Source organism: Molossus molossus, unplaced genomic scaffold (assembly GCF_014108415.1).
Source record: "Molossus molossus isolate mMolMol1 unplaced genomic scaffold, mMolMol1.p scaffold_m16_p_5, whole genome shotgun sequence".
NCBI classification, from domain to species: Eukaryota; Metazoa; Chordata; class Mammalia; order Chiroptera; family Molossidae; genus Molossus; species Molossus molossus.
In genome coordinates, this window is record NW_023425388.1 from 60,397,305 (window position 1) to 60,423,727 (window position 26,423).

General features: G+C 46.5%; 1 protein-coding gene across 5 annotated transcripts in view; it reads right to left on the reverse strand.

Annotated features, from left to right (window-relative positions):
* Positions 1-22,937: 22,937 nt before the first annotated feature.
* The window catches only part of RUBCN (rubicon autophagy regulator), a 56,000-nt gene continuing 52,514 nt past the window's right edge, over positions 22,938-26,423 (reverse strand). For all 5 annotated transcript variants that reach the window (XM_036243227.1, XM_036243230.1, XM_036243226.1 and 2 more), the window contains 2 exons: positions 25,875-25,968; positions 22,938-25,650 (listed from right to left, as the gene is read on the reverse strand). In XM_036243227.1, the coding sequence (XP_036099120.1) occupies positions 25,472-25,650; positions 25,875-25,968 (273 nt within the window). In that variant the 3' untranslated portion in view covers positions 22,938-25,471. The remainder of the gene's footprint in view (positions 25,651-25,874; positions 25,969-26,423) is intronic.

Below are 26,423 nucleotides of genomic sequence, written 5' to 3' on the forward strand. Positions count from 1 at the left end.
TCAAGAAATCACAAAGTCTCAGGGCTAGAAGGATCTTTAAAGTGGGATCAGAAGGTCTAGGGTTTATTTTCTGCGTCTTCCTTAATGATGGCAGGTGATCTTGGACAAGTTGTTTGCCCTCTGGGCTTTGGTCAACAAGAACTCTGAAATCCTCTTGGCCGTGCAGTCTTGCAGTCTGAGGTTCAGCATTGGGTCTGTGACTGTCTTCTAGAACTTAGCCCTGCATTGGATAAAGGGATCTATTTCTGGAAGGTGGAGAGAGTCATATCAGGGCGTGTGGTGAGGGGAGACTCTATGAGAAGAGGCTAAGAGGGTCCATCTGGGATACAACCCGGCACTTGGGGTCAAGGATCTTGAACTCCTGTTCCAGCTACACCGTTAATCTGGAGAGTACTCTTGACAAACTAAGCGCTCCCAGTCAACCTCAGTCCTTCACTTTATAAACTGGGAGGCTGTATTCCGGGGGGGGGGGGGGGGGGCACAGCAATGACCTGGATTCTGCTTGACCCTACCCAGTAGCGTATAACCTAGTGTGAGACTTCCTCCTAGAGAAGATGAGGAAAAACCCAGCAAGAATGCAGCAAGAATGCCACTCCTTTCTGCCACCTCTTCCCTTCTGGGCTGCCTGTCCCACCCCAGCCAGGAGAGGACTTCCTCATCCTAGCAGCCAGTGGCGTAATCTACAAACAGAGGTACTCTAGGTGCCTTTTCACCCCACCGTGCACTCCCCCTCTCCATTTTCTTTCTTTTTTTTTTTTTTCATCATATAAATGATCCACAACCCGGCTCCAGCCATGCAGATGAGGAGGTGAGGAACCCTCTACAGGGGAAGCATGGGGCTTCCCTGGGTTTGCTGGATTTGTCTGGTCCATCTTCTTCTGTTTCTGGGGGAGTTTCCAAGCGTGCGCACATGACTGTGAGGGAAAAGGGCAAACCATGGGCCTAATAAAGAAATGAATTATATAGGGACCAACTATGGAAGAAAGAAAAAAAACACTTGGGTGCAGTGGTTGGAGACCTGCAAGGTAACTGAGCAAAGACAGATTAACAGGAGAAAAGACAGTTTATTTACACGTACACCAGGAAGTTGTTCAGCAGTGAGTAACTCACTAAACAACCAGAAATAGAGGTGTATTTGCCAAACGCAACAAGGGGTGAAAGTGGGGAGCAGCCCTGGCCCCTCCACGGGGAAGTTCTGAAGGCTCTGTGGGTGGTCTGTCTCCCTGAGCAGTGAGCTGGCTGGAGAAACCCCTGAGGGGGATAATGGCAGCTGCGTTTTGGGAGGTGCTGCTTCAATCAGATGAAGAGAATTGAGATAACATCGCTTTCTGTTTCTTCTTTAATGTTTCCACTTTAAAATAATCCTTATACCAACTCTGGGGGTCTGAGTAGGTCCCCACGGGCTCCAAATGTTGAGTGTGCACAGACTGTGTAGATGAGACCCTGTCAGGCAGGAGATGCGGTGAGAGTGGTCTAAGCGTGAAAGGCTCTGAGGGTGGCCCCTCCAACCCCTGACTCCTTGGCTGGCAGCAAAGGAAACTCCAGAGAGCCTTCTGTTCATCAGTCCATTCATTTCTTTTATTTGGGTGTAACTTACGTAAACTATACCAACCTTAAGTGGTGTAGTGGTGTATAGCTTGACGAATTTTTACTTATATACACACCCAGGATATATCCACCACTCAAATCATGATAATAAACCTTTTTTAAAAAAAGACATTTTCATCTTGGTACTGAGTCTGCCTCCTTCCCTGTTCCACTGCCCCTTTCCTTCACCCCTGCTTGTTGAACTGTGTTCCTAAATAAATTATTCAGGTTCTGCTTTCAGAGAAACTACGCTACAACAGATTAGCAAGGTATATAGCAAGGCTTGGATGGGGGTAGTGGTTCATTCCACTCAGCTGGAACATAGAAGTGAGGAAGGGGACCTCTAGCAGGAAACAAAGACAAAATGTGCCTTGGGGCCATGTTGTGGCCATTTCCTGCCACGAGTGGGAGGTTAGTCTTTTTTCTAGAGATGATGGGAAGCCAGTGGTGGTTTTATTTATTTATTTATTTATTTATTTTCTTTATTAATTTTTAGGGAGAGGGAGAAAGAAATAGAAACATCGATGAGAGAGAACATCGATTGTCTGCCTCCTGCGTGCCTCCCCTTGGGATCAGGCCCACAGCCTGGGCATGTGCCCTGACCAGGGATCGAACCAGTGACCTCTTGGTGTGTGGGTCGATGCTCAGCCACTGAGCCACACCGGCCGGGCGCCAGGGGTGGTTTTAGAAGGGGGAACTGGCAACATCAGAGCTCTGCTTTGGGCGGTACAATGTGGGCAGCGACCAGCGAGGGGAGAGTCCGGGGCAAGAGGACCCGTGAGGAGGCTGTGGCCTGGGACTCGGGCGGTGGGGCTGGAAGGGGAGCGGACGTGAACCATGTTGTGAAGCACAAGTAGAAAGGCTTGGCACCTTGCAGAGGAAGGTGTAGGAAGTCAGCCAGGTGCAGAGAGAAGTAAAAGGTGACCCCGAGGGCTGGAGTCCAGAAGGCTGGAGAAGGAGCAGGTCTGGGAGGGATGGTGATGAGCTCAGCAGACCCCAAACCCCTGGTAGCACCTCCTAGAGCTCTGCAGTCGTACATGAGGAGACCCCCCACACACACACACCGCCCAGAAGCCAGGTCCAGCCCACCAGAGACAGCCCCCTGCCTCTCCTTCCACCCTGGGAAGGGAAGTGGGGGCATGAGGTTACAGGACACAGGCCAGGCTCTTGCAGGACTTACAGGCAGCAATGTGGCGCCTGGGGAGGAATATCGAAGAGAGGGGCACAAATTACTTAGCCCAAGGGTGCTAGGTTCTTACTTTCTACTTTAAAGAAATGTTTGCTAGATTCACTGTCACTATCACAAAACAATGAATACCATGAGCCAAACTGACATTTTATCATTTGTACGGCTGATTCTATGCACATTTACACGCGTTTGCCACAACGCGATCTCCTTTCCCTCTCGTAGAACCAAGGTGGGAGCGCACAGGGTGGCAGCGGGGAGACAGGCACCACTGCGCCCCGCAGTCCAGGCGGGCAGGGTGAGCTCTGCTCCGTGGCCCCGGGCCGGAGCTTCAGGGAGGTGTCAGGCCCTCCGTCTGATTCCCCTCACAGAGATGGAGAGCGGCATCCCTGGGAGGCTGGTTTGGAGAAACTGCTGGACCTAAGTGAGCAGGAAGCAGTGAGCAGTCAGCGAAGGCCTGTTCCCTCTCCAGCTTAGTCACATGTCCCCTATTAACGCCATCTCTTGTTACACATCCACCAAGAACCAGGCCCTTCCACACAGCCCTACAAGACAAGCTCTAGCCCACAGATGAGGAAAGGGAACTCAGAAAGGCTGAAGGAGCTGTAGGAAGTTACCCAGGCAGCAAGTGATGGAGCCAGGATTTGAACCCATGTCTACCTGGCCCTGAGTCCATGCTCTTTCCATTGTATTATGCTGCCTTTCTTTCATCCCAGAGTCACATATGCTAAGGTGGGGGCCAAAGCCTCTCCTCCAGTGCTGAGCAGAGAGCCCTGGCTGGGTCAGGGCTAAAGCGAGGACCCCGAAGAAAAGTAAAGAGCAGAGGCTGATTTAGGGCAGCAAGCGGCCAACTATAGTCTATGAGCCAAATCTGTCTCACTACCTGTTTTTTGTACAATTAATAAGTTAATATTATTATTTTTTTTTATCCTCACCCGAGGACATTTTTCCATTTTTTGTTCAGGTAGAGTGGGAGGGAGAGAGAGGAACAGAGAGAGAGAGAAACATCGACGTGAAAGGAACACATCGAGTGGCTGCCACCCGCTCAACCGACCAGGGCCGGGGACAAACTGCAACCGAGGCATATGCCCTTAGCGGGAACCGAACCCGGGTCTCTCCAGACCGCAGGCCGACGCTCTAACCGTTGAGCCAAACCGGCCAGGGCAATATTATTATTTTTTTTACATTTTAAGTGGTTGAAAAAAGTATAAAGGAGAAGAATATTTCATGACACATGAAAATTATATGAAATTCGTGGGCAGGAACCTTGGCTCCTAGCCCTAAACCACGGCTGTGCTGGAGCTCTGCCCAGGTCAGGCCTCTTTCCCCCTCTGGAATTGCTTCCCGACTTCGGGGCCTGGAAGCCAGGGAGGCAGGAGCAGGTTGCCACCACCCTCTCTGGGAGAACCTCCAGGGCACGCACCATGCTCTGCACGTGGTCAAGATTGCTTCTGGCCGGGCTTGGCGCGGTCTCCATCCTCAACACCAGCTGCAGCACCATCTTGGCATTCCGAGAAGCTGAGAACACAGAGTGAAAGCACCTGCCTTGTCCCTGCCTTCCACACCCCTGCATCCTCCGCACCTCTCGGCAGACTCCTGTCCGAGGAAGCTACACTGCAGGGGAAGGTGGGGCAGTTAGGCAGAACCCAACCACCCATTCCCCACCCTGCTCCCCAACCGCCAACAGCTTAACCTCTCCCTGAGGGACCTGGAAAAGTGGCTCAGAGGGAGAAGCAGGTGGTAAGGAGCAGAAGGGAAACAAAGCTGGGAGGAATGTGTAGACACTTTCGATGCAACATGGACAGAATGCAAGGATCTCAGGATTGTTAGGGACCTCAGGAGTTCACATCCTGAACTTGGCCTGAAGTACAGATGAGGGGCTTGCCTCTGTCAGTCCCAGCATCCGGCTCTGCCAGGGCGGAAAAGAGTCTGCATGTGAGTTACCGAGGTTGCAGAGGGCATGGTGGTCTGGGCAGCAGTCTGATACCACAAGGCAAAATGTGTCACAGTAGCAGCTTCCTCTCTTGCAGTGGTGATCTGTTCCAACGCAGCATAGAGGCTGCGGTTGGGAGCAGCTGCCTGCAGAAAAGGAGACATTAAAAACAGATATATTTAACAAATGGTGCAGGAAAACTGTATATCCATATGCAAAAGAATGAATTTGGAGCCCTAACTCACACCATATACAAAAATTAACTCAAAATGGATCACAGATCTAAATGTAAGAGTTAAAACTATCAAACTCTTAGGTAAATACGTAGATGTAAATCATCATGACCTTGGATTAAGCCATGGTTTCTCAGATGCAATACCAAAAACACAGGTGACAAAAGAAAAACTAAAGATAAACTAGACCTGATCAAAATTTAAAAGTTTTTGCCTCTGAGGATACTATCAAGAAAGTAAAAAGACAACCCATGGGATGGGAGAAAATATTTGCAAATCATATATGTGATAAGAGAATTTTATCTAGAATATGTAAAGAACTCCCACAACTCAACAACAAAAAGACAATAATCCAATTTTAAAATGGACAAAGGATATATCCAAAGAAGATATACAAATGGCCAATAAACTCATGAAAGGAGACATTAGTCATCAAGAAAGTGCAAACCAAAGCCACCATGAGATTTAACTTCATACCATCTAAGATGACTAAAATAATAATAATAATAATAACAAGTGTTGGCGAGAATGTGGAGAAATTGGAACCCCACACATTGCTGGTAGAATTGAAAAATGGCAAAACCCTTTGAAAAACAGTTTTGACAGTTTCTCAGAATGTTTAACATAAAGTTAACCATATGGTTCATTAAATCCACTTCTGGGTAAATACTTAAGATAACTGAAGATAAATGTTCACATAAAAACTTACACATGAATGTTCTTAGCAGCATTATTCATAATAGCCATAAAGTGGACACAATTCAAATGTTCATCAACCAATGAATGGGTAAAACAAACATGGTATATCTACACAATGGAATATTATTCATCCATAAAAAAGAATGAAGTATTGATTTTCCTACCATCTACTGTGTGATTAGGGGGTTTATCTTCTTTAAGAGATGGGGAAATCAATGCATTGGCAGGTAGGAACCATGATCCAGATTCTGTGGCTCAGGTGGGAATGGGCCCCAGATATTCTCATGCCCAGGACTCTCAGTGCAATTCTCTACTTTATTTTGACCCTCCCAATTGCCTCCTGATAAGTTAGCACCTGCCTGGGGCCTTGTTTAGGATAAACTTGAGAGCCTTCCAAAGTTGACATGATCAACAGGGAGCAGGCCTCTGAGAGGAAGTAGGGCTAGGTGTGGCCAACCCAGCCTGTTATGGAAACAGGGGCCAGCCGGTGTCTGGTGAAAGGGGACCAGTGGCCCAGGAGGTCAGTCCTCTCAAGGTAATAGTGGGCTGGGCTGGGCTGAGCTGGGCTGGGATGGAAGCCTCTGGGTTTGCCTGGCTTCTGCCTCATGTTCAGCTCTGGAGTCTCCTGCAAATGATCAGTTTCATACACATGCATGCACACGTATGTGTACATACACATATTATTTTTAGTAAAATACTATAAAGATATATCAGCTTTAGGTGTTCAATTGCAAGTCGTTTTAGTGTACCCTTGTACTGTTATTTAGAAATCTAAGTTTACTAAAAGGTCATGCAGAAACCCACCTTCCCAAAAAACAACCCACAAATGATCAGTTTCCCCTCTCACATTATCCCTCTTCTCAAGTCCTGGTCCAGCATGAGGTTGTCAAAAATACCAAGGATGGGTCAAAAAGGACTGGAGCTGAAAAAGAGCCCAGGGACTATCTAAACAGGGGCTGTAACAGTCCAGTTATGAGTCAAAAATCAATTCAGTGGTCATAACCAGCATTTAATGGAATGGAACGGAACGGAACGGAACACTATTCTATAGAATAGAATAGAATAGAATAGAATAGAATAGAATAGAATAGAATAGAATAGAATAGAATAGAATAGAATAGAATAGAATAGAATAGAAAATAGAAAAAAAGAAAATGTCCACACACATTGTTTAAATAAGTGTAAGTTGTTTCGAGTTCTTTATGAAATTTTATATATATATATATGTATTTGTGTACTGAGGCACAGTGTAAAATATATTTATCAATGTGGATTGTGGCCAGAAAAGTTTGAAAGTCACTGATCTAGAAATGGAAAAGCCATTTTCCCAGGGTCATGCTTGAGTGGGTGACAGAGCTGGGAGGAGAACCAGCAATCGTGACTTCCCCCTGCTTTTCCCACCACACAGCGCTCAGGGTTCACACTCAAAACGCCTCTGGTTGCACTTGCCGTCAATCTCTGCCATTCTCTGAACACCCTGCACACGCCTGCTTTTGAGCCTTTGCTCAAGCTGTTTCCTCGGCTGGAAAGACCCTTCTTCCCACAGGCACCAGGAGAAAACATTCTTGTCTTTCAAGGTCATGTTTAAATTTAACCTTCCCAGGATTGCTAAGGAATGAGCTTATTCTGAAAATGACAAATAAAGAATTAAACATTTATCCAATCTTTTTTTTTTTTATCCTCACCCGAGGACATTTTTCCATTTTTTGTTCAGATAGAGTGGGAGGGAGAGAGAGGAACTGAGAGAGAGAGAGAAACATCGACGTGAAAGGGACACATCGAGTGGCTGCCACCCGCACAACCGGGACAAACAGCAACCAAGGTACGTTCCCTTAGCGGGAACTGAACCCGGGTCTCTCCAGACCGCAGACCATCGCTCTAACCGCTGAGCCAAACCGGCCAGGGCCATTTATCCAATCTTATACAAACCGAAGGGAAAGGTCTTTATAGAAGAACTCCAATTTATAAAAGCAGAAGGAATGATAGAATTAGAAAACCACAATTTGACAACCACTAATGAAAACAAAATTAATCTAATCAGCAATCACCATTAGAGAACAGTTGAGGGGGACTACTATAATGGACTTAAAATGGGTTCATCTAACTGGTCAAGTTTAACACCAGTAAGAGTAGGACAACTAAACGTTGTGTTTCCTTCAAAATACTGTGTGTCACCTTTAAAATGCAATAGGAAGTGCACAGCCCCACCTACGCAATATTCCTGCCAAGAGAAAGGAACCTTAACTACCAGATTTCAGAAAATGCAGAGGACAAAGGGATATCCACAAGGATTCAATCAGACAAATTCCAGCGCGTAGGACATTCTACAGGACAGTTGACCTGATTTCTTCAACAAATTAAACAGAATGAAAAAAATGTTTAAAAGAGGGGTGGATGTAAACCTAAAGAGACAGGAAATATACCAATTAAATGTAATGTATAGACCTTGTTTGGATCCTGATTCGAATAAGCCAACTACAAAATCCTTTTTGACAGTTGGAGAAATATGCACAGTGATAGGCATTAAATGACAGTAAGTAAGTATTTTAATTATTTTATTATATTTTTGAAATATGGTGGATAAAGACTTAGGTTGATCATTTGAAGCTAGCGAATAAGTACATTTAGTTCATTACACTATTCTGTCTATGTTTTGTGTGTTTTAAATTTTTCGTTAGTTTTTAAAAATAAATTTGATTTATTCTGAGAGGCCTTCCTACATCCCCCCAGCTGAGATTAACCTTTTCCTCTTACTCTTAAAACCTATTGATTTTAACTTCTAACATAGCATTAATCCTCGTCTCCATTATTGGTACAACCTTCCTTCTGGAGGCGTGTGTCTGTCTTCCATATAGGAAACTTGAGGGCAGGAAATGCATTTCTGTATATCTAGTGCCAAATAATTTTTCTTAATTTAATTTAAAAGGTCTGAATTGACCCTGGGCTCCCACTTGAACTCCCACTATGTCCATGGGCCAGGGGAAAGTTATAGTTCCTAACAGTCCTGACTGGCACCATCAGAAATATGACAGTACAGTAAGAGAAAGGAAGACCCCCTCCGCAGTGACCAAGCACCCGTTCACTCGTTCATTTTATTCTATTGAGTGACTCCGAACCGGGTGCCATGGTGGATCATAGAGATACATTCCCCTGCCCTGCCCCATCATCCCCTAGAAACACCTTCCAGGAGTTCAGTCTAGTGAACAGAGCATCATCATACTGCAAGTAACCAGAATGCCATCGTGGTGCATGGTAAGTGCTGTGCCACAGTTAAGAGGAGGGAGCCCCCGGTCTGGTGGAAGGGTGGTGAGCTCGTCAGAAAACAGCTTCCTGATGAAGAACCATAGGGCGAGTTGCTCCTCTGTGACCATCCCACTGACTTCAGATCGAGAGGCTAGTAAAGGGACAAGCTGTGGAGCCAGGGACAGGCCCGAACAGGGCTGGGGGAAGAACCCAACACTAATAGTGTATGCCCCTCCAGAGCAATACTCTTTAAACATGTTTTACAATTTTATATTGAAGAGGGTGAGTTCTGCTAGGGAAGGGTGAGGAAGGGGGGCACAGGGCAGCCTCCTCCCCTCTATGGTTCCCATCGATCCTGCTCCAGCCCCAAATTTGCAAATCCCACTCAGCAACACAAGCCCTGCCCTTCCCCAAAAGTCCTTTCTTACAAAGCAATCTAATAACATGTCTGTTATTACTTAAGCATGTCCCTTAAGTCCCCATCCAATATATTCCTACCAATGACATTTAGCTTTTTTCCCCCAAAGAAGTTCTGGTAAATACAACTTTATCTATCCATTGCATTTCTAGGGATGCTTGAGCAAACCTAACAGGTTGGTGCATGGCAGTTGTCCAGTGAGTTGGCCTATTCATCTGGATCTGGGTTCGTCACACCACCTTCCCTTCTCCACGTGCCACCCCCTAATAGTGCACACTCCAGAACCCCATGCTGCCTCTACTCATAGGAACCTCTCTGGACACTCCTGTGGACTCCCCAGTCAAAACAGACCTTCCCAAGCTGATTACCAAAGGACATCTTATAAAGATGGATACACAGAGAGGCCACATTAAACACTAGCAGGTGCTTAGCAAGTGTCTGAATAAATGAATTATTTAATTAATGAATTAGTAAACATTTGCCCCTAGGAGGTAGACCATGCTGGGGACAAAAATGAATGAATAAATGATTGAATGAATGATTGGATGGATGGATGGATGGATGGATGGATGGATGGATGGATGGATGGATGAATGGATGGATGAAGACAAGAGGCCAGGGTCCCTTTGACCTGCTAGCCAGGCTCCTCACCTGTCTCCCAGTTCGGGGCCGCAGGACTCAGCCACAGCAGGAGTAGGAGAACTAGCCACATAGCTGCAGGCATCAAGCAGAAACCGAATGTTTCAGGGACCAAGGCTGAGGCTTTTAATACCCTGCTCCAGTAAGCTCGTTTGGTATCTGCACTCCTGGGGAGGAGCCAGCTGACGCCTGGGCAGAGGGCTGGGGTGGGGCACCACGGCAGTGACACAGGTGTCCCAGCTGCTTGGAATAGCTTGCCCAGGCAGAGGTAACACAGGCAAAAAGCTATTTTCCCATCTCCTGGGGTCTTCAGGCCTGTGAGAGGAGCAGAATCAGAGAAACAAGAGTGATACTGCTGTCAGGGACTTTGAAGGTCATCTAGTCTGACTCTCCCATTTTATGGATAAGAATACTGAGGCCCAAAGAAGACAAGGGGCACCCATTTTCACACTGCTCAAATGTTGTAAAGCTGAGGTGAGAACCCCGATCTCCTTGCCCCCACTCCAGTGTTCTTTTAATCAAAATGCAGTGGAGGTATTCAGAGGCATCCTTGTGGGGGTGGGTCCTATCAACCAGGAAAATCAGCTGGGCGGCTCTACTCCCCCCCGAGCTGGTATAAGTTGTCTGCATCACATGGCTATTAAATGCTGACAGAAAAGGAGAAGGTGAGAGGTAGAGCTTTGAGGGTAATATCTACTATAGGAAAATGTGAAAAATCAGGTGACTCCATTGGTCACTTGGGAAATGCCTAACCATATATGATCTAGTACCAGTTACATCCTTAGCCCAACTAGGTTTCTGCTCAACCCCTACATGTGGCAGAGGGTCTGCTTTAAAAGAGACAGAGACTGCATAAAACAGACGCAATAGTCATTTCCTATCACCTTCCGCTATAGAGGCCAGAAAAATTGCCAGAAAATTTTAATTTAATTTTCCAGCTTCCCTTCACTTTGTGATTAATGATATTGTTCTGGCCAGTAAAACATAGATGGAAATATGCTGGAGAACTTCTGGAGTCGTGCTTTCTTATAAAGGGGGCAGGCAGAGAGGAGAGCTTGGTGGCACCGTCCCCTTTCCTTTCTTCTTGTCTTTAATGGAATGTGACGCCTGGAGCTGTGGCAGCCATTCTATAATCATGAGGAAACAATTACACAAGGATGAAAGGCAACATATTGAGGCAGGTGGAGCAGAAAGATGGAAAAAGCCTGAGCTCCAAAAACATCATTGAATGACTAACCTAGGGTCACTAATTGCTTGCCTTGGGGCTACTTGGTATGTGAGGGAAATAAACCTCCATTTGTTTGTCACTCGTATTTGGAGTTTCTGTAACATGCAAAGCATAATCAGATCGTGATAATCTTTGGAAGCACCCAGGCCAGACTGGAAAACTACTCTTAGGGAGGTCGTGGTGGAGACTGAACTCTGTAGGAGGTTGGAGACAATGACCCACAGAAGTCCCAGCTCAGAGAGTCTGGGGCACTGTGAGATAGAGAAGAATCTTTCTGCATCTCTGAGTGCAGAAACTCATAGACTATGAATGTTTACTTCAGGGAACACAGTAGGATTCAGGGGGTCAGGACTATAAATGCTTTCTGTCACTTAGTCACATTTCTAAAACTCATCGATTGATTTAATAATACTATTTAACATCCATTCTAATCCAACTCTGAGGATCCAACAATGAACAAGACAGACACAGTCTGCCTTCCAGGAGCTTCGGTCTAGTGGTATAAGAGAGACTGTAACCAGCAATTATAACACAACATGACGCTGACAGTGAGAGGGAGAGACAGAGGGCGGGGACCCACCAGGGCCTGGGAGGTGGGGATGAACGCAGGTGGGCTGGAAAGACTTTTCAGAAGTGTACCGCTTAGGGGGTATAGCTCAGTGGTAGAGCATTTGACTGCAGAAGTGTACCGCTTATGCCAACACTTAGACGATGAGTAGGATTTACCCAGGTGGAACCTGGGTAGGATGGGAGAATGCTCCAAGAAAGGAGAATGACATGTTTAGAAGTTCCCATGCTGTACATTTAATTCTCATCATTTATTTTAATTACTGTATAATATTGCACTGTGATAGGAATGTCGAATGGTGTGGCTGCAATGGAAAACAATATGATGGTTCCTCAAATAATTAAAAACAGAACTGCCATATGACCCAGCAACTCCAGTTGGGTATACACCAAAAGAATCGAAAGCAGGGAACGAGCAGATATTTGTACACCAATGCTCATAGCAGCATTATTCACTATAGCCAAAAGGTGAAAGCAACCCAAGTGTCTAATGGATAATCCAAGTATGAATGAAAAAAAAATGTGGTCTATACATACAATAAAATATTATTCAGCTTTTTAAAAAATGGAAGTTCTGGCAGTTATAAATAGAAAGTAAGCCCTGGCCGGTTTGGCTCAGCGGTTAGAGCGTCGGTCTGCGGTCCTGAGAGACCCGGGTTCGGTTCCCGCTAAGGGTGCGTACCTCGGTTGCAGTTTGTCCCCGGCCCTGGTCGGTTGTGCGGGTGGCAGCCACTCGATGTGTTCCTTTCACATCGATGTTTCTCTCTCTCTCTCTGTTCCTCTCTCTCCCTTCCACTCTACCTGAACAAAAAATGGAAAAATGTCCTCCGGTGAGGATAAAAAAAAAAGAAAGTAATATCTCAGCTTTGGAGGACCCCCTGAGGATCGAGGGGATCCCAGTCCCGAACCAGGCTGCTCCTAGCCCAGGGTTCCAGTGCCAGGAAGAGAAGACCCCATAACTTCTGGCTGTGAAAACCACTGGGGATTGTGGCTGAGAGCAAGTGGACTTACTTGCTCTCAGCTCCAGCGCTGGGGCAGCAGCTCAAAAGGCCAGGAACATATGGGGAAAAACAATTGTCTGGCTTCAGCAAGGGCTGGAGGGGCAGCTTTCTTCCAGATGGAAGTGCTGACAGAGGCCATTGTCCCTTTTCTGAGCCCTCCCTTTGTGGGTGCAGACAGATGCCATATCTGAGTCTCCATCAATCTTCACCCCACCCTGGTGATTCCGAGACACTGCCCCACCCAAGGGTGTGCTAAGTGGCCCCAGACCAGGCACCTAAGGGCAGGCAGCCTTGGTTTGCGGCTTGGCCTCTCCCAGGCACCTCAAGCCCAGCACAAGTAGCAACCATCTGCAGATCACTTTGTAGCTCATGCCAGATGGCCCTGGGAAGAGCACAGGTGGCAGCTGACCTTGGCCTGCATCTCCTGGGAGGCCCCAGAGCCAGCTGACGGAGAGCTTCAGGTCACACTGGCGCACCGTCCAGCCACCTTCACAAGCCTCACACCAGCAGACTTGCCGGGCACCTGAGTCCCACTGAAGCAAATCCTGCTCCATGGGGTCGGACCCTGCCCAGCAGCTTCTCCACCATAGTTGCAGCTAGTCCTCACAGCCCATTGACCTGGGGATAAATCCCTCCCAGTGACGCGCCAACAGCACTCAAAGCTCACCACCCTACAGGAAACCTACTACATAAGGTCACTCTACCAAGACCAGGAGATTTAAGTGCTCTCCCTAATACATAGAAACAAATACAGGGAGGCAGCCAAAACGAGGAGACAAAGAAACATGTCCCAAATGACAGAACAGAACAAAACTCCAGAAAAAGAACTAAGCAGGCCCTTGCCGGGTAGCTCAGTCGGTTGGAGCATCATGCAATGCACCAAGGTTGCAGGTTCCATCGCTAGTCAGGACACATATTGGAATCAATGGATGAGTGCGTGGGTGAGTGGAACAACAAGTTGATATTCTTTCTCTCTCTCTCTCTCTCTCTCTCTCTCTCAAATCAATAAATAATTTTAAAACAAAACAAAAAAGAGAACTAAACAAAATGGAGATAAGCAATCTATCAGATGCAGATCTAGGGAGAAGACATCAATTCGTTGCCTCCCATAAACACCCCAACCAGGGAGTGAACCCACAACATGGGTATGTGCCCTGACTGGGAATCGAACCTGCAACCCCGTAGTGTATGGGACAATGCTCCAATCAACTGAGCCTCCTGGCCAGGGCTCAAGGGAAAGAATTATTTTCCTAAAACAAAACATATTGAAATTATTTTTAAAAAATAATATGACTGCCCTGGCCGGTTTGGCTCAGCGGTTAGAGCATCGGCCTGCGGTCTGGAGAGACCCGGGTTCGGTTCCCGCTAAGGGCATGTACCTCGGTTGCAGTTTGTCCTCGGCCCTGGTTGGTCATGCGGGTGGCAGCCACTCGATGTGTCCCCCTTTCACGTCGATGTTTCTCTCTCTCTCTCTCTTCCTCTCTCTCCCTCCCACTCTATCTGTGCAAAAAATGGAAAAATGTCCTCCGGTGAGGATAAAAAAAAAAAAAATAATAATAATAATAATAATAATAATAATAATATGACTGCTTGACAGATATTTCCATTATCATATAAAAAGGAAAAGATCATTCCACAATTCCACTTTTTCAACAGAATCACACTTCTTTTTATGTATTTCCTTCCCTTCTTTTACATATTATTTCTTTCCAAGGATATTTTTCCATAATTATAATAAAGTGTGTGTGTGTGTGTGTAAATTCATTTCTGAATCACTTTAGATTTACAGAAAATTTACAAAAATAGTTTGAGAGGTCTTGCCCTTCACCCAATTGCAGTTTTCCTTCATGTTACCTTCTTTTCTTTTTCAAAACTAAGAAACCAAGATCGGTACATTACTTTTAACACAACTCTAGAGTTTATTCATATTTTACCAGTTTTTGCCGCTAATATATATATTTTTTTCCTGTTCTAGGATCCAACCCAGGTTAGCACATTTCATTTAATTGGTATGTTGCTTAGGCTCTTCTGGTCTGTGAGTTACTCTGTCTTTCCTTGTTTTTCATGACCTTGAGAGTTTTGAGGAATATTGGTCAGGTATTTTGTAGAAAGTCCCTCAAGTTGGATTTGTCTTGTGTTTTGTCATGATTAGACTGGGGTTATGAACCCATAGGTTTTTGGGAAGAATATAACAGAGATGATGTGCCCAACTCATCATATCATATCAGGGTGCATAACAGCCAAATGACACCCCTAGTAGTGTTAAACGTGATCACTTTGTTAAGGTACCATTGGCCAGGTTTCTTCATTGTAAAGTTGCTATTTTTCTCTTCCCATACTCCTTTTTTTTTTTTTAAGTGAATCATGAACTCCAGCCCATCCCCTAAAGGGGAGAGGGGATTAAGCTCCATCTCCCAGAGGGGCAGAATTTACATATATTGTTTGGAATTCTCTGTGAGGAAGGTTTGTCTCTTCTTCCCCATTTATTTATTTATTCCATTATTTGTATCAGTATGGATTCGTGTACATTTGACATATACTTTCTCCTACTTTTTTTTCACATTAATGTGTTATAAAATTTTTTTCCATGTTATGATCATGGCTTTTATAACCATCATTTTAGTGGTTGCATCTATTTTTGGGTACTTTCCATGATTAACTTTGTATTCTTATAAACTATGCTGCAGTAAACATCTTTGGGAACAATGTTCTATGGTTCTTTGTATTCCAGCTCTGGCATGGTGTCTGGAACACAGAAACACGGCAAACTTTCCACAGATGTTCTTTTGGGATAGATGGATGGATGGGTGGGTGGGTGGCTGGATGCTGGGCTGGCGATGTAAACCAGTGGTCATTTAAACAGTCCTCTCACTCTTGTCCTGTGAAGATCTCAAGTCTAAGTTAAATGTGGAGAAGAGAAACCGGAGAACTTGCTGGAAACCACACCTAGTTTGTAAAATAAACAAAGGTCCTGAGAACAAAGCAAATATTTTGCCCTGTGAGCTTGTTTCCGACCTCTGCTTGGAACACATTTAGATATTTTATCAGCGTCAGCAGTCTGTCACGTGGCTTTAACATCCTTCTCTCAGCTTACCTTGTAGACATGAAGATTTTAAATGCCCAGGGTATTTTTTAGGACATACAGATAGCACCAGATCTCCTGGCTCAGTCCCTGGCAAGGGAAAAGCTGGCAGTTTAATCATCAAGAGAGCAGAGGACATTTGGAGTGTTATCTGCTCTGATAATGACTGCCGGACAAAACAACACAAAACAGAAATGGTTCAGAAAAAGTAGCTGAGGGAGGAAAGGGGAGATGAGAACATTTTCATCACTTCAAGATTTGGGAAAGTAACCACTGTAGAGATTCAGTGGTAAGAGAGGCGTCAGCTAAGAGGGAAGTAGTCAGAGGCAAGGTCAGAACACTCTCGGTCCTTTGTCTCACTTCTGATCACTCTTGTTGCCACTGAGAGACAGGGAGGTAAAAACATTACCAAGAAAAGAAAAAAACCCCAAGTGGTTCTCCCACACTCCAGGAAGAGTTGTGTCTATTTATATAGAAAGCTAATGAATAGTTGAACCCACACAGACTCTGAAGGGATGGGCACCCATAGAACTTGTCTATATTAGAGTCCCCTGTGGATCCCTGATCTGGGGGGAAATAACAGGGACACCTTAAAGACAGACTGTGCAGTTAGACTAGAGAGCCCCAGGGTCAGATGGCTTCATATTTATCTTAGATTTGGGTGAGTGTTCTATTGAGGCTCTTTTGGTTGGAATACACCAGACCTGCTCATGCTGTTAGTAATAAGGTAGAGAATCATTATTACAAAGACCCATGTGGCAAAGAGGAAAACTGACAAAATTCACCTGACTACAGGACCCAGTGACTACAAGGGGAAGGGAGGCAGCAAGGAAGAGCACGTGTGGGCTGCCTCTGCCAGGGCTCCCCCCCGCCGAAGACCTCAGCATGGGTTCTTCTGGCTTAATTTTGAAGGGTCTGTGCTGAGTCTTTGGGGCTATCATTGAATTTCTGCAGAGGAAGGGCTGCTGAGCTTAGGGTGACTAAAGAGGGCAGGTGTTTGACAGTCGTAAGTCATGGCCATTGCTGCAGCAAAAGCAACCCTTGTCAGCTCTGACCCTCAAAGGGTCATTGCATCTGTCCATTTGCCTCCACATAGGACAGTTCCTTATCCTTATATTGGAATGGCCACTTGGCAATTCATTCGTTCATTCCATTCATTCACTTGTTGTTCTATTAGGGAAAATACTAAATAAGAAGATTGTATGAGAAGTGATCTAACAGGAGGTTGAGAGAATGCCAAGGGCTCACAGAGGGTGGGCACAGTAGAATGCAATCAGGGAAAGTCAGGATGTAGCTCAATTAGCTCTTTAAAGGGGGAAAGGTCAAGGTGTATTTGGGAAACTGCTAGTAGTTCAGGGAATGGCAGGAGATCTGGCTAGGAAGTTAAGTGCGGCCACGTATCAAAGATTCTTTGGAAGGTACCAAACTATCATATGGGGAGAGAAACACAGCCTTTCGGCAAGGACTGTGACCCCACAGCAACGTTTTCTGTCCTCCCCGCTGTTCTAATTTCTTTATCTCCACTATGGAGGGCAATTTAGAAATATTTATAAAAATTAAAAATGCCCGTACCTTTTGTGCCAGTGGCTCCACTTGGAGAATTTATCGCACAGATATAGGTGCACTGTGTGAAGTGATACAGGAACAGGGTTTTCATCGCAGCATTGTTCGTATTAATAAAAAATTGGAAACAACTTAAGTGTCCATCAACATGTAACTGGTTGAATAAATTATAATCCATCCATTTAATGAAAAACATGTGGCTATGAAAAAGAATAAGGCAAGTCTTCATGGTTGATATAGAAAGTTCTCTAAGATTACTGTTAGGAAAAAAAAAAGGTTCAGAAATGTGTGAATAGCATGCTAATTTTTAAAGAAGGGTTAAGAGAAATAAGGTTTTGTCAGAAAAAGACAAATACCATATGATCTCACTTATGTGTGGAGTCTAATGAACAAAATTAACTGACGAACAAAATAGAAACAGGCATGGGTTCATAGAACAGACTGGCAGCTGTCAGAGGGGAGGGAGAAGGGGGACTGGATGAAAGGAGGTGAAGGAATTAAGCAAAAAAAACAAAAACCACAACCCAAAACATTTATATAAAAAACACAGACACAGACAACAGTGTGGTGATAGCCAGAGGGAGAGGGAGGTGGAGGTGGGCACTGGGGAGAAGTGGGGGTGGGAAGAGACTCTGCTTGGAGCAATGGGCACACAGTGCAGTGCTCAAACGATGTTTTGTTGAGTTGTACACTTGAAACTTGTATGGTTTTGTGAACCAATGTCACCCCAATAAATTCAATTAAAAATGTTTTATTTTATTTTTTAAAGTGTTTTCTTTATTGAGTTTTAGAGATAGACTAAGGGAGAGGGAGAGATAGAAACATCGATTGGCCGCCTCCTGCATGCCCCCCACTGGGGATCGGGCCCACAACCTGAGCATGTGCCCTGACTGGGAATCGAACCAGTGACCTCTTGGTGTATGGGTCAACGCTCAACCAGCGAGCCACACTGGCCAGGCTCAGTAAAAAATGTTTTAAAGAAGGGAGAAGAATGAGGGTTTATATTTTTCTTGTATTTGCATAAACTCTAAGGATAAGCGGAAAAGTAATGAGTGGCTACCAGAGGGGGTGACACGGAAAGCAGGCGTCTGGCTACAGAAATGCGAGAGATTTTCCACTGTCTTTGTGTGGATTTTAAGCATGTAATGTATTAGAAAATTAAGCATAAATATTATTAAATAAATGAAAGAGAGACAGAGAGAGAGAGGAAGTTCTTCCATTCCATTTCCCTCTGCAGACCTCATTCCCGCTCTTCCTTTCGTTAGGATGTTCTTTCAGTTGATCTGTGGTTAGGAGGCTTCCAGAGGTTAAGGGAGAAATATACAAATCTTATTTTAGTCCTTTGTGTAGAGAGACCCATTGTTGGCATCTAGGTTGAATTTCTCTCTTCAGTTTGAGGTAGAAAAAGGCTGAGGTGAGACACAGAGGAGGGAAAGGTGCCCTTTCCTTCTGGTTGGCCCATTGCTGCTGGTGCTACAGCAGTGCGTGCTTGCTGCGGACGCGTGGGAGGAGCTGCGGACGCTGCAGCAGTGCGTGCTTGCTGCGGACGCGTGGGAGGAGCTGCGGACGCTGCAGCAGTGCGTGCTTGCTGCGGACGCCTGGGAGGAGCTGCCGGCGCGGCAGCGGTGCGTGCTTGCTGCGGACGCGTGGGAGGAGCTGCGGACGCTGCAGCGGTGCGTGCTTGCTGCGGACGCGTGGGAGGAGCTGCCGGCGCTGCAGCGGTGCGTGCTTGCTGCGGACGCGTGTGAGGAGCTGCGGACGCTGCAGCGGTGCGTGCTTGCTGCGGACGCCTGGGAGCAGCTGCCGGCGCGGCAGCGGTGCGTGCTTGCTGCGGACGCCTGGGAGGAGCTGCGGACGCTGCAGCGGTGCGTGCTTGCTGCGGACGCCTGGGAGGAGCTGCCGGCGCTGCAGCGGTGCGTGCTTGCTGCGGACGCCTGGGAGGAGCTGCCGGCGCTGCAGCGGTGCGTGCTTGCTGCGGACGCCTGGGAGGAGCTGCCGGCGCTGCAGCGGTGCGTGCTTGCTGCGGACGCCTGGGAGGAGCTGCCGGCGCTGCAGCGGTGCGTGCTTGCTGCGGACGCCGTGGGAGGAGCTGCCGGCGCTGCAGCCGTGCGTGCTTGCTGCGGACGCGTGGGAGGAGCTGCCGGCGCTGCAGCGGTGCGTGCTTGCTGCGGACGCGTGGGAGGAGCTGCCGGCGCTGCAGCGGTGCGTGCTTGCTGCGGACGCGTGGGAGGAGCTGCCGGCGCTGCAGCGGTGCGTGCTTGCTGCGGACGCGTGGGAGGAGCTGCCGGCGCTGCAGCGGTGCGTGCTTGCTGCGGACGCGTGGGAGGAGCTGCCGGCGCTGCAGCAGTGCGTGCTTGCTGCGGACACGTGGGAGGAGCTGGGAGGCTGGCAGAGGGCCTGCGGGAGGCAGGACCAGTCGGGAAATACAGAGGTCACTGTCTCAAAGGAAGGCAGGTGAGCAGTTCCAGGGCTCTAAGAGAAAAAGACAGGCCTTACCTCGGACTTGTTGCCTAAAGGTTACAGGGCACGTGTGCTGCGCTGTGGTTCTAGACTATGTCTAACCGGTCTGTGGTACCTCTCGGGCGGTTACTGAAACTCCCACCTACATCCTAAGAACCTTCCACCGCTCAAGGTTTAGTAGAACTCATCTCACTGGTGAATGTATCTTCAAAGCCAGAGCACAGCTCTCTGCTGCTCTTCCTTCTCCAGAAGCAGTTAACAAAACTGAGGGGGCGAGGGCACATGCAAAGCAGACCCTCATGTTCTCCATGCTCCTAGGAGAGCAGTGGTAGGCACATCATCTTTGCTTTCTCATCACATTCATCTTTGGCCCCCAACAACATCAAACTCACAACTGGAAAGCTTGGGCCATCTGGCAGCTGCTATCACTAAAATTGTATTTTATTTATTTTCACTAAAATTTTAGAAGCGAGCAGTTCGATACGCTAGATTGGATATGGGAGAGGACTGTACTCGATCAGTCAGCAGGATATGGTGGGCACAGCGATCCTTTCTCCCATACTCTAAGAGTCTAAGACAAAAGTTCAAAGGAAAAATGAAGCAGGGTTGGGCCTCACTTAAACCAGGACGCCATAAAGACCATGCCCAGCCCTGGCCGGTTTGGCTCAGTAGTTAAAAAGTCTGCCCATGGAACAAAGAGTTGCGGGTTCGATTCTGGTCAAGGGCACGTACCTCAGTTGAGGTTCGGTCCCTGGCCCTGGTATGGGTCATGTGGGTGGCAACCAGTCAATGTGTATCTCTCACATTGATGCCCCCCCCCCACCCCTGTATCTGAAGATAAATGGAAAAATATCCTTGGGTGAGGATTTAAAAAATAAAATAAAAAGATTATGCCCAGCCCGGCCTATGTGGCTCCGTGGTTGACCCATACCAAGAGGTCGCCGGTTTGATTCCTGGTCAGGGCACATGCTCAGGTTGTGGAACCAATCCCCAGTGCAGAGGCATGCAGGAGGCAGCCAATCGATGTTCTCTCTCATCAATGTTTCTCTTTCTCTTCTTCTCCTTTCCTCTCTCTCAAAAATCAATAAAGAAAAAAAAGATTATGCCCACTGTTTATACTAGTAGAGGGCACAGTAAATCTACACACATTTGGGGCCATAGAGAATGATCAATAACTTAAATGCCACAAGCAACAATTGCCCAGCTCAGTTCCTTTCTTCGGGGTGTGCCCCTAGTCCCCAACATGGAGTCACCATAACTCTGCTTTCTGGTCTGCTTCGCTGGCAGCAGGCTCAAGAAAAGCTCTGCAAATCCTGCAGCTGAGTTCCCAGAACTACCCTGGTCTGCATACCTTTGTGTGGATTGAGATGATTATTCATTTTCCTTCGATTCTGTAATTTATGCCAGTATATTTCCAGTATCTTCCCTCCAGCCTTACGTTCCTTGCTTTAAAATGTCAGAGGAGCCCTGGTCGGCCGCTCAGTGGTTAGAGCATTGGTCTGTGGACCAAATTCCTGGTCAAGGGCACATACCTGGGTTGCAGGTTTAATCCCTGGCCCCAGTCGAGGTCGTATGAAAGGTAATCAGTCGATGTGTCTCTCACATCCATGTTTCTCTCCCCCACACTCCTTCACTCTATCTAAAAGGAAAAAATCAATGGAAAAATATCCTCTGGTAAGGATTAACTGCCCTGCCAAAAATGTCAGAGAGCATTTGGAATTTATCTTTTTGGAGATTTCACTGGGTAATGAGGTGTCAGTGAATGGCCATGATATGCTACATCCTAGTCCAAAAATTTCTCCCCTGAACAGCAGCAGCCACCTCCCTGGAATATCCCTCTGCTTCTACTCTTGCTTTACTCTCCTCATTCTCTGCAAAGTGGACACTGACATTTTAACCAGATCAGCCGCTCCTCTGAGTGAAACTCTTCCATGGCTTTCCAAATGTTTAGGATAAAATCTAAAACCTTTAGTAAGTCCTTGCAGCTCCTTACCCGAGCTTCTCCTATCTTAGAATCATCCTATGTGCTAGTCCAGGTCCCTAGCCCTTTTCTCCCTACTCTGAGCTTCATTCTTTGGGTCCCAGTTAAAGTATCACTTTCTCAGGGAACTTACTTGTCTCCAATCTAAATTGGTTCCCTTTGGTATTTATTTTTTTAATAGTATCTACTCTTTTCCTTCATGGCTCTTATTACAGCTTGTAATTACATATTCATTTTGGAGATTTTGGCAATACCTGTCTCCCCCACAAGACTCTTAGTGTCTTAAGGGTAAGAACTGTCTCCACTCTTTCCTCAGAGCCTAGCACAGAAACCAGAATACAATAGGTTCCCAAACATTTGATGGACAATGAAATAGGAAAAGATTGGCATGGCTTGAGATGGCTGAGATGTAAAATAAGAACTTGATTTGTGTGCTAGCGGTAGAAAAGAAACAAGATAAACTTAATTTAAAGAAAAAAGTCAATAGAACTTAATGATGGGTAGTATGACGGAGATAATACTTTACTAGCCGATATACCACCTGACTCAGAGAGGAAGCAGTTGAAGACAACGAAGTTTTCAAACTGGGGTGACTAATGGTTATTTGGGGAAATAGGATATTTATGTTGGTTTTAGATATATCAGGTGGAGTTGAATAAGGGACAGGGAAGGAGACATGTTCAGAAAGCTGCAGGGTGGAGCTGGAGCTCCAGTGGGCCACCAGGTAGAAACGCAGAGCCAGTTGTTCACAGACGTGGGAAGTAAAGCATATAAGACCATTCAGAGGTTGTGCAGAGGAAGACATGCCTCACCTTAAGTGACAGTTACAGCAGGGGGAGTGGAGGGGGGGGGGTGCACACTGTGCACTGGAAAGGACAATGTGCCACAGCGACTTTCACACCCGAAGAAACAGAAATCCAGAGAGGTGATGTCACATGGCCAGTCAGTGATGAAGCATTCCAACCCACTTTTCCTGACTTGTATGGTCCAGTTTTCCTGGCCCTATAACACAGAAACCACCTGAATATTCAGACATGCCTTCTCTACAGTGGACGCTCCATACCACTTCCTGATAGTCAAGGTAGGCAAATAAAAGGCAGAATTTCATTTCCTTAGTTTATTAAAGAGGACAATGAGCTATTAGGCGTGTATGAATTACATCAAGTAGGAATCCAGTTCAGAACATGAATTGTACACACACAGAACATCTGGATTTAGACTCTTGCGCCTTTAATGTTAAACAAAAAGCTCTAAAGCCTTAGCAGAGAAAGTCAATTACAGCCTCATTTAAGTGGAAAATATTTGCCTTCCACTCTTCTGCTATGTCTTGAATCTTGTCTCCACCTTGTAAGCAATTTTTCCCCTTTATTTATAGAAAAGAAACTTCTTCCCTCCCATTTCATTTAGAAGGAACTCTCTTCAGTGCCTTCAAACCTTCTCCCCACAACAGCAGGGATTTTCAGATACTGATAAGTTGCAAAGTGCTTTCAAAGTATCCCACCCTCATTCCTCTCTCCCTTACTCTCAAATAAATAAATAAGTGGGTATTTGGACAGTGTCAGGGTCACTAAAACAAATATGCAACCTAAAGGGATGGGGTGGGTGAGGTGAAGGGAAAAACCAGGAGCATGGAAGATTGTTGAGCTCAGCTTCGGAGACTGTGTCAGCATTTTCCATCCTTTGATCCTATGTTCATATGAAACAGGCAGGACAAAGATGTGAGGTGTTTCTCCTCCAGTGTATTGACTTGGAGTAAGGAGCTGAATTTGTCGTTTCAACCAAAACTGGAAGTAGAGCTCACCATTTTTACAAACCCCTGATTGGGAACCTCAGGCTTAGTGAGACTTGAGTTTTATAGGAACATTCCCAAAACTCCTTGGAGGATAAGGGAGCTGCTAGTCAGTCCTTCAAAACAGGGCTGGGCTGGAGGCCTTAGCTTTCAGAGCCTCCCCCATGAATCGAAGGGAGAATAGCCTCAGAGTCTTCCAGCCTGATGCAGCCTTCAGATCCCAAGTTTAAGGCAGAGGGACCAACACACTGGTCAATTCCTCCTTGCTTCCTCTTGCCCTGGCAAAGCCTCAGATCTGACCATTACCTTACTGCCCCTTCTACTTCCTATGAGACTCCGGACTGCCTCCAGCTCAGGCACTTATCAGCTTCCACCAACCATGTGCAACTTTCTGTTCAGCGTACATGCCAAGTTTTTTTCTACCAGCAAGCAACTATGGAAAGACAGGTACACAGGAAGAAGTCAGTCCCAGAACAAAAGTGCTGTGGGTTTTAGTTCACAGAGCTGCCAGCCCTCGGAGCAGCAACCCTAACCAGTGTTTTACATACAGGTCAGGAGCTATCGCAACTTAAGAACACCACATGGGTCCCATCAAAACATACATTAAAAAAAGGGGTGTGTGTGTGTGTGCACGCTAAAATTAGTAATATGAAAAGGATGAATGAACATGACCATCACCAGGATAAAGAGTTAAGTGCATAATTGGCATAAAGGCTCTTGTTATCCCACAAATACAGGAACACACACAGTAACATCCACAAACTGTCAAGTTCTCTATCACTAACAGCAGGAAGCTTTTCCCTAACTTTGACAAAAAACTAAGGCAAGAGATCAGACATCAGGGAGGGTCTGGCTCTCTTACAGGAAGGGGAAAGAGAGAATGGAGTTGGGCCATACTTTTACTCAGAATCACAATGACCATCCTACAGAGGACACAGTGGCAAGCGGCCCACAAATAAAATGGTGGGTGGGGTTTCTGTCCTCAGTTTAGGATGGCGTCAGGGACTTGCCTGAGCTGGAAGGAGTGGACCTGCACCAGAGCTAGGGACCTTATCACCTAAGAGGAGACCAACAACTCCTCTGACTGAATAAATTATCCTTAAGCAATGGAGTTGCAGCCTCATTTACGCTTGGTGTGAGGCTATAAATGGGCCTGGCCTAAATATTAGTTCTTTTCATTGCTTCAAGCCCACCAGGGTAGATAAAGAAAGTCAGTTGTCACATCACCTATGCCCAGAATACTTCACACAAGGAAGTCATGGCTGCCTCTCTGAGGTTTCTGCGGATTCCAGGATAGTAATAATGCTGTCTCTATGGCCTAAAAACACCTAAGTAAGCTGGACAGAATGCCCACAATGCAGTCCCATTCTCTGCTGCTTCTCCTCAGGGCACAGTCTGCCCGTTTCAGGATTGGGAGAGAGAAAGCTCCATCTCCTGTTTCAGCAGCAAAGGAGAAGTGAGTTGGTTGAGAAAGACCTGGTTTAAAAGCTCCAGAACTAGAACAAAATAAAACTGGAAATGACACTTGAGATGCAGCCGAAACTGGATTCGGTCCAAGTGAAGAAGGCCGTGGATGTCAGAAGAACTGTGTCTCACTGTCCATTCCCCTGACAGAGGCACTAGAAGCCTCACTTAAGGACCATGTGTCAGTTCCAATGGAAATACCTGCTACCCACAAACTGTCACAACAGACTGGACCCCACCAACCCAACACAGGTTGGCTATACATGGACATTAGACAATTCATAAAAAAACAATAATGATAACAATAAAAAAACAAGTGGGAAAGTTCTTAAAAGGGTGGCTCAGTTCTGCATTATGTGTGACCCTAGTCCCTAGAAAAAGGGCCTAACGTGCTTTCTTCAGGTGGTCTCCAGAACGGCAGCCTTGAAGGCCAAAGCTTCCGCGGGCTCCTCCTCGTAGTCTGACATGCAGGACTCCAGGCTCTGCTTGGCCAGCAACTCCCGCCGGGCCTGCAGTCGCTCACACCGGGGACAGCTTCCAGACTTGAAACAAGCTTTATGGTAGCACGCTTTACATTCTATTCAGGATGGGAAGGTGAGAGAGAAGAGCACAATTTGTATTATCTCAGGCTGGAAGTAAGTTGCTGCTACAGCCCCTTTTCACCTCGTGGCCCAGGCCGCCTGCGGTGAAATAGGGCGTGGCTGAACCGAGCCAAACTCTACTAACAGGGGTGGCTGAAGGGAAGTAAATTAGCTTTGTGTTCAATCTTATTTGCCCACTCCAACCTGGCACCAGCCTCACCTTCACAGGTCCGGCACTTATGGAGCTCAAAAGGGAAGATGATGTCATCCTCATTCTGACAGAACTCACAGATGAAGCCCTTGGCTTGGCAGAGCTGAGGAAGAAAGGGACAGGCAGCAAAATGAGGCACAGCACACCAGGAACTGGTACCAGAGGTTGAGCAAAAGTGAACAGAGGGGCAAAAAATATAAATAAGACTTGAGTGTGCTCTAAGGTGTCCTCTCGCCTTCAGAAGAGAGACTCGGGCTAGACCTAGAGGTGTGACAGGCAAACTAGGACCAGGCTGGGCAGTGTTAGACAAAGCTTCAAGGTGGCGATAAGAGAGGCAAAAGTTTGAAACTCTAACCATAAGAGTGGCTCTTGCCCTGGCCAATTTGGCTCAACAGTTAGAGCGTTGGCCCACAAACAGAGTCCTGGGTTTGGTTCCCGCTAAGGGCACATTGTACCTCGATTGCAGTTAGTCCCTGGCCCCGGTTGGGGTCACGTGGGTGGCGACCACTCAATATGTCTCTCTCACATCGATGTTTCTCTCTCACTCTCTTCCTCCAT